Below are 8,253 nucleotides of genomic sequence, written 5' to 3'. Positions count from 1 at the left end.
AAGCCTATCAGATGAGTCTGAAGGTTCTCCTTCGAGTTCTTCTTTTATCTCTTGTTGGTCCATCCTTGCGTCCAGTGATGGCGCTTGTAACTCTGTCATGTCTTCCATCTGTACCATAAACTTTTCACGAGTATCCTTCTGACAATAACTGTCAAACTGAGAACGAAGTTCAATTGGCAATTCATAAACAACATTATGCTGACCACCTACAAAGAAGAAAGTTTGAATACCAAGCCTATTCTACTGATGTACAAAAAGGTACCTTCAGGGTCCATAACTGTTACCGAATACTGCTGAAGATGCCTATCCCAGTGTTTTCTGCGTTTCAGTCTGAAATATACGGAGCATATCAATGTAACTGCAAACAAATCAATATCAAACTACTAAAACCATTACAAGACAGTAACGTATGACACACTGATTATGACAATGATGCCAACCCCCAACAGCAAAACAACAGAGATAGTAACAAGGTTGTTATAGTTTCCACTTCCAACGTTTGGTGCAGCTAAAAAATATACGATTAGCAACAGAAAAAGCACATCTCTCAATAATTACGATGTGCAGTTGGCTGTGAGTTATGTTTCATTGCAGCTTTGCTTGTTGCAGCTAAACAAGATACATGGTTAACCATTGAAAGGCCACATTTCTCAAAAGTTAGAACTACAATGTGTGGTAGGCTGCACGTCAAGTATCGTTGAAATTTTGTTTGTCACTACATCAGTTGATGAATTCTGTGTTGTAGCTTGAGAGGTTATCTGGTTAGTGCTAGTGGTAGACGTGGGCTTTGCACAGTTCACGTATCTTGTTCCAGATCTGCAGTTTGCTCCTATCTCTGGATTTCCTTGACATGCTTGCTCGACTTCACTGTCAGAATCATCACAACAAGAGCATCGCTTGCATGAATGATGAAGATAATCGTATGGATCAGGATAAAATCCCGCCAGACAATCGCAGACTGAACCATTAATTCTATTAGTCGTAACCAAATATTTAGGTAGATCACAACGTTTGTTTTCCACACAGTATGCCGCTACATTGGATGTAAAGTCATCAACTGATTTGTGCCATCCATCTGGACACTCAACACACGTTGGATTATCCAGTTTAGTACAACTGTACGGAGTCTGATAGCCTGGTGGGCAAAGGAGAGGACATATCTCCTGTTAATTAAATCAGGTACAAACCTGCTGTCATATCTGTACAATCATGTTGGCAAAACAAAGATACCTTAGAGCTGGTTGTTTGAATCTCCAGAAAAATGCAGTGTAAGAGCACCACCCAGTGTCTCCATGAAAACCAAGACATATGACGATGTACTAGCTATTAGATCCTGCAATTAACAATACAATTTCTCAGTTGTAAGTTATAACACATCCATGCACTGATAGGTGTTCCCAATAGATTACAGCAATAGCCAGATGATCCAACATCATGCAGCGCACAATAGCTCACAACAGATTCGAATGTTTACATAAATTAAAGCATGGCTTCTGCTCAATAACACAACATCACATAGGTTTAAGAACCACAGGGGGCACTAGGAGCCATGCCCCAATCAGCAGCGTATGATCACTATATAGTAGATCATTGTGAAAACGAGCTACAAGTGGAAGAAAACAAGGAGCTCTAGTATACAACAGTGCAAAAGTTACACTTACATGCACATGTCCTAGGTACACAAGGCTATACATACATGTGCCACACATTGAGGTTTGCCCCTCAACCTGGATGCCATCCCTACACCTATGCATACTCTAAATAATACAACATGCATAAATTAGTCGGTTTGATATTTCAGTGACATTCACATTGCACAAATACAAATCGAGGAACCACGTCACCATAAATGTTCTCTATAAAAATTAATGAACAAATAACTTCATCTAGAAAGTTGCAAAAATCATACAGAAACACGACAGTAAATTTATGAATAGATCAGTAAAGTTCACCTAAAATTCACGTTTCACTTTACATATCCATACATCATCCATACATCATCCATACATTTGTAAGCCAGATCTCGCGTTTTTAATCTAAAACGCCATTACAACGGCTATCCAGCAAAATTCTAAGTCATGAAACTCGCTACTCAATCATTTTCACAACGTTTTATTTGGTGAGAAAAGAATGCAAATGTGACTTGCAAATTAGGTAGCAGTCCCTGAAAGTAAAACAGCTATGGGGTAGACTTTCGAATTGCAACGCACAACAAACAGAAAGAACAATGCAAAGACCTTGGTAGTACGAATAACGAGAAGAAGATGAGTTCTAATTCAACACGCATTAGTATGGACTACGTCACTAGGTGTCGCGTGCACATGACAGACAGATTAGCGCTCGCGCATGTCTCGCGCATGACGCGTAAACGTAGCAACAAAGCGAGAACGTAAGACACACTATCACTTTCTATTAGCCACGAAGCTTACCCAACTCTCACAAAGGCAATGTCGACATCCAAGCTCCCTACACCCTTACACAATTTCGGTGTCAACGAATACCGAGTCCCGTATAAACAGCTGTCTATCCACGTGACAAGCAGCCAGATCTGATATTACCGAGTCTCTGGTCCAGATACTGGCAGTCAAAGAGAACTAAAGCCTAATCTCGCAGTAAACGCTACCTATGGGAGGCTCTTGTTTCAGCTGCAACTAGGTGCTATCTAAATTAATTAACACTGCATAACACATCATATTGTTGCATAAAAGTTTCTTAGATGCTCTTGGCAAATTCAATTTCCTGACTGGACACTGGAGCATATAACAGTGGCGTCATGACCTTCAATGTTGTGAGGCAACGCAGCCTCAACAATGATAGGACACTCTGACCACAGTGACAGGGTTACACTTACTATAATATTGAGGTCATCATCCACCCAGGCCTTATTGAGTGATGCCACTAGAGTAGTATACAAAAAAATGGAAAACACTGTTGGGGTAAGCCTCGGTGAGAACGGACACGAAACACGAAACATGAAACACAGTGATTTGTCAAAAGGTTTTGCAGAAAAGAAACTCGAGTTTATATGCTACAATGTGACATCACAAACCATCCTGTCTGTGATTGGCTCAAAATCAACGTCATTTCCGGTTGCTCATACAAAGACACACATCTCAACACAGTACAGTACACTATGGGCAGGGTCTCACAAGGCTCGCCCTGATAATCAAGGCTTGCCCCTGGTTTCTCCAATTGTGCTTTTAGCTCTAGACCAGTCACTGGCCCTGTTGTCAAAAAATAATACTTCTTTATGTCCAATATCGTTCTAGGCACTCAGCTTAAATAAAATTCATCTCACAACAGATTACATGTAACCATGATAGATGCCCAAATAAATAAAGAGTCTATACTCCAAAAGTTGTCCGGTGCAATATAATAACAGCTAGTAGGTGGTTAACAGGGGGTAGTTGGTCAGAGGAGAAGGGGTTGACTCTGAGACATCTAACATTTGTTGGGAACTACAAGGCTCATAAGCTATCATGCCATAGTAATATGATTTGCTATAAATGACAGCGAAAGAACAGCAGCTACTAGCAGAGTGGAAGTCCCGGACGTTGTAAGTAGTTTCTTGCAACACGACCCTTACCTCGTTTCCAGACTCTCTTACACCTTTGTCTTGTCCGTTACCCTTATATAAATGCAACGCCTAGAACGAGCCGAACAGGAGCCCAATAATGAATTCACACAGAACACTTTGACTGTATAGGTCACGTGCACCCAATGGCCATGAGAGGGGGTTTGCTTGCATGCAACACCACCAGGTATGTGTCTGGCTAAATTATGAAGCCACGAATTGATCTCCATTGGTCTAGTAGGTATGTATGGCTTTGATTAAGCTAACAAGTTTGCTCACCTAAATCTGACGTTGTGAATCTCTCTGAACAGAAATACTATTATGTGACAGATGCTTCACACCTCTTGTCTCTCTTCTTTCTGTCCTTCCTTCTCCCTCTTCTCCTTGTGCTCATACAAAGTCTCCTCAATATAGTCGCTGTCGTGCTGTCTCCTTTCTCTCCTCTGTTTCTTAATTGCCACTCTTTCTCGCCTCCTGTCTCAATCTGCTGTTCACTTGTCTCTTTCTCTTGCTACTCATTCTTGCCACAAATTCTTTCATATCCAAGCTAGATTTCAAAGCCAAATTAACATACCAAATACAGCTGCACACACACACACACACACACACACACACACACACACACACACACACACACACACACACACACACACACACACAGAATGAAATACAGACTAAACAACAAACACACAAATAGACAAGCGGATAACACAGCAATACAGTGGAGTGAAGTCAACTGAACAGCTGATCATGATGATATCTTACCTATAATCACAGACATGACAGATTGCAAGACTGATGGTTGACCAGTTTTAAATTCCCTACATTAATCAAATTAAATTCAATTGTACTCAATTCTGTTCAAATGTAATGTATTCAATTCAAATATAAAACTCAGAGTCCCGGATGTACACAATTGCATGTGAGGCTACAAAACAGTTGACAGCCCAGCCAGTCTTTGTTTTCCACTAGTATACAATCAAAATACCTGTAGTTGTCCTACATGTCTGGTGTACGGTCGATAGTTTGCCGAAGATGTGGAAATTCGACAAGTAGATAGATCATCTATCTACATAAAACCGTATGATGCACACCATGTACACATTCTACATACATTAGCAACTCAATTGCTAGTAAACCTTTCTCTGCCGTCAGAATCAGGAGTTCGCCTTCGAATAGGTTACGCATGCGCGCTTTGTCTGATCATGGCGGACGCTGGCTTTTACAGAGGGACAAGCGCCGAGCAAGACAACCGTTTCTTCAACAAGGAGAAGCGACTCATGCAGTCGATGCACTTCTCGAGCAACCTGGAGAAACGAGTCGAGATAAGCAAGGTCAACCTGGACGTCATCAAACCGTGGATAACGAGGAAAGTTATCGCCTTGCTGGGAGTCGAGGACGAGGTGCTTATCGACTTCATCTTTAACCTCTTGGAGTCTCAGAGCGCACCCGATCCGAAAACGATGCAAATGAATTTGACTGGATTTTTACACGGTAAGAAGGCGCGTGAATTCATGAAAGAGTTGTGGGACTTGCTGCTCAGCGCTCAGGAAAACATCGGCGGCATACCGGCGGTATTTTTGGAGCAGAAGAAGGAGGAAATACGTCAGAAGAAGATGGAACAGGAGAGGATTCAGGCCGGACTGAAGAGGGAGACGGGAGAGGAGGAGAGCAAGTCGGGTAACGAGCGCCCTGAACGGGGCCCCAGCGAGGAGCGCCAGCAGTCGCAGGAAAAGGAACGAGATCATGGAAAGCGTAAGAGCCGCAGTCGTTCTGGTAGTCGCGTCAACGAACGTCGCAAGAAACGGGAAAGTTCTTCCGCTTCACCACGTGCACGTTCGCGTCGCCACGCCCACTCTGGGCGGAGCTCGATATCTCCCAATGCTCATCGTCCTCGGCCCTACTTTCGTCGCCGATCGTCGCCTCGTCATCGTCGGTCACGTTCTCGCTCGCCTCAGTACAGACGCAGACGTTCACTGTCGCCTTCCCCACGATACAAAAGAAGACCCAGGAGTCCTGTAGAGAAAAGACGATTTAGATCACGATCCGGATCACCTCGAAGACGGCCTGCTGCCCGTAAAGTATCACCTTCACCAGTGAGAGGGAGACCAGATCGGAGATCAGATCGTCAACGATCAAAGAGTTCGTCTAGTTCGAGTAGTTCTAAGTCGTCTCATTCAAGATCGGGATCGAGGAAGAGAAGCTCAAGCAGTTCGTCATCATCGTCATCGGGATCTTCAAAGAGTTCGGGATCGGTGCCTCCACATTCTGCCAAACAGAAGAGTGAGGTGGTGAAATCTGTAGTGGGAAAGACTCCAGAAAGTGGTGGAAGTTCTGCAAATGAAGGTACCGCATTGAATGACGTACAGGCAGATGCTGGAGATGACGCCAACAAGACCAAGAAATCTCGCTCTCCGTCTAGTTCTCCTGACAGAAAATTAAAAAATGGTCAAGAGCACAGAATAGATTCACCAAAACGATCTAGCAGAGAAGGAAGAGTGTATCGTAGAAATGATCGATCACCAGCATTGAAGGAAAAAAGTATAAGGACGCCATCACCAGGAAGACGCAGAAGTGACAGATCACCACGGAGATCGATATCTCCAGGAAGACGCAAGAGCGGCAGATCACCGCGGAGGTCACCATCGCCGGCAAGACGCAAGAGTGATAGATCACCCCGGAGGTCATTGTCACCAGCAAGACGCAGAAGTTGGAGGTCACCGTCCCCAGCAAGACGCAGGAGTGGCAGATCACCGCGGAGTTCACAATCACCAAGAAGGCGCAAGAGTGGGAGATCACCGCGGAGGTCGCCGTCACCGGGAAGACGCAAAAATGAGAGATCACCGCGGAGGATTAGGAGAGATTCATGGTCTCCACAGAGACGAGATGAGAGATCAAGGAGAGGAGCTAGAATGTATTCTCGGTCTCCAGAAAGACGAAGAAACGACAGGTCGCCGCGACGTCCACGACGGTATTCTCGTTCACCGGACAGAGCAAGAGACAGACGTCGTGATCATTGGTCGCCTAGGAGGTTAAAGAGACGGTCGCCGTCACCGGTCAGGCGCAGATTTGACAGATCACCGAAGAGAGGTCGAGCTCGATCTTCATCGAGCGAAGAAACGTCACCCAGTAAACCAGTTAGACGATCGAGATCACTGGACAGACGTGCAGATGTGATCAAGAAGTCGATCAGTAGACGCTCGCGCTCACCGCGTAATCCTAAGAGCAGCCGGTCACCGAGAAGAGAAAGGGACCTATCTGTTTCATCCGACGATGTTTCGCCTAGAAAACGAACGGAGCTGTCGACGTCATCGGGCAAACGCAAGGACACTTCGAAAACGACGAGTGGTAGGATGTCGCCTTCGAACAGGCGCAGGAGAAGTCGATCACCGAAGAAGCCGAGAACACCGTCTTCATCCGACGAGGACTCACCGGTCAGAAAGATGACCGCTCGATCTCCTTCTCCCGAGAAGCACACAGACTCTGCCAAGACATCGAAAGAACGTCAGCGGTCATCCTCACCAGACAAAAGTAGAGAGAAAGATTCGGATGGAAAGAAAAAGGAATCTTCGTCTTCATCTGATGATGAAATAGCATTAAAGAAGACTGAAAAACGAAAGCAAAGTCGATCGCCTGTCAGACCGATGGTCGCTCCCAGCAAATCTCTTGCAAAAAGACGGTCGGCATCACCGGACAACAAGTTAGCAGCGAAAGCTGTCAAACACAGTAACTCATCTTCTAACGACGAAGAGTCGTCGATCGAAAAGAAAGACGCGTCACCTTCTTCACCGGTAAACAAGCGTGTCTTGAAAGATGCATCACAGTCTCCAACACCTGCTGCAGCAGAGTCAAGCCCGTCACCACCACCACCATCAAAGAAACCAAGTTCTAAACAGGAAAAGGAGGCGTCAACGAAGCGTTCAAGACGGAGTTCTACCAGTGGCAGCAGCAGTTCTTCCACCTCGCGGTCACCATCTCCACCTCCAAAGCGTGTGAAGAAATCCAGTCTAGAGCCGGCGAAAAAGCACAAACGGACCAAAGACCGAGAGAAACGCAAAAAGAAAGAGAAGAAGCGCAAACACCACGGCAAGCACAAGCACCACAAGCGAAAGAAGAAGACGAAAGACGACACCAGTCAAATTGCAGTACCTGGCGAGGACATGGAACTGAAATTGAGACAGCGTGCGCTGGAATCGATGCAAAAGAGAGATTCGGGGAAAGATTGAGTAGTGTAGTAGACTGTGGTGTGCAGTAGTAGTTGACCTTTTTTTTAAAAATTGTCTGAACCAACTGCCATCGGTGTATACTATACAAGCAAGCAGTTGGCCCGCAATGAACAGTAAACGGCTTAGTGAAGTCTACTTGAAGTTGAGTACAATTTTGCAATATAATTGATGCTGGTGTAACTTGACATTCTATTCTCTCACAGTCTACCTCATTTTGTCTCCATTTTTGGTACAATTACGGTTTTAGTGATCGAGTTTACAAATGGTGACACCTTTCTAGAATTCAAAGCAGCCGGTCACGTGCATGTTCGACCGGTACGGCCAAATGTTTAATCAGTTCTTATCAAATTTGATGGATTTTGCTACCACAATATCATATTTAAATTGAGGGAGTTTTTTAGTCTAATTCCCTTGGTCAAGAATGTTTTGTGGACACGCACGTGTGCGATTGTA

General features: G+C 44.7%; 2 protein-coding genes across 2 annotated transcripts in view; one reads left to right on the top strand and one right to left on the bottom strand.

Annotated features, from left to right (window-relative positions):
• LOC134190302 (uncharacterized) overlaps positions 1 to 4,765 on the bottom strand; it is a 9,015-nt gene extending 4,250 nt beyond the window's left edge. The window contains exons 1-10 of the mRNA XM_062658754.1: positions 4,714 to 4,765; positions 4,563 to 4,643; positions 4,340 to 4,395; positions 3,916 to 4,121; positions 1,231 to 1,333; positions 668 to 1,163; positions 559 to 609; positions 419 to 508; positions 263 to 358; positions 5 to 206 (exon numbers count right to left, since the gene is read on the bottom strand). Coding sequence (XP_062514738.1) covers positions 5 to 206; positions 263 to 358; positions 419 to 508; positions 559 to 609; positions 668 to 1,163; positions 1,231 to 1,308 — 1,013 coding nt within the window. The 5' untranslated portion in view covers positions 1,309 to 1,333; positions 3,916 to 4,121; positions 4,340 to 4,395; positions 4,563 to 4,643; positions 4,714 to 4,765. The remainder of the gene's footprint in view (positions 1 to 4; positions 207 to 262; positions 359 to 418; positions 509 to 558; positions 610 to 667; positions 1,164 to 1,230; positions 1,334 to 3,915; positions 4,122 to 4,339; positions 4,396 to 4,562; positions 4,644 to 4,713) is intronic.
• A 12-nt stretch (positions 4,766 to 4,777) lies between these two features.
• On the top strand, positions 4,778 to 7,985 carry LOC134189415 (serine/arginine repetitive matrix protein 1-like). Its single transcript, XM_062657672.1, has one exon. It carries the CDS (start codon positions 4,780 to 4,782, stop codon positions 7,798 to 7,800), a length of 3,021 nt encoding a protein of 1,006 aa, XP_062513656.1. The 5' UTR covers positions 4,778 to 4,779; the 3' UTR covers positions 7,801 to 7,985.
• The last annotated feature ends 268 nt before the right edge of the window (positions 7,986 to 8,253 follow it).

This window comes from Corticium candelabrum, chromosome 14 (genome assembly GCF_963422355.1).
Source record: "Corticium candelabrum chromosome 14, ooCorCand1.1, whole genome shotgun sequence".
Lineage (NCBI taxonomy): Eukaryota > Metazoa > Porifera > Homoscleromorpha > Homosclerophorida > Plakinidae > Corticium > Corticium candelabrum.
Note: the sequence above shows the minus strand (reverse complement) of the source record. Positions and strands in the feature narration are given on the sequence as shown.

What these genes read in the sequence shown, in the direction of transcription:
- LOC134189415 (XM_062657672.1), top strand. Translation starts at nt 4,780, where the DNA reads ATGGCGGACGCTGGCTTTTACAGAGGGACAAGCGCCGAGCAAGACAAC.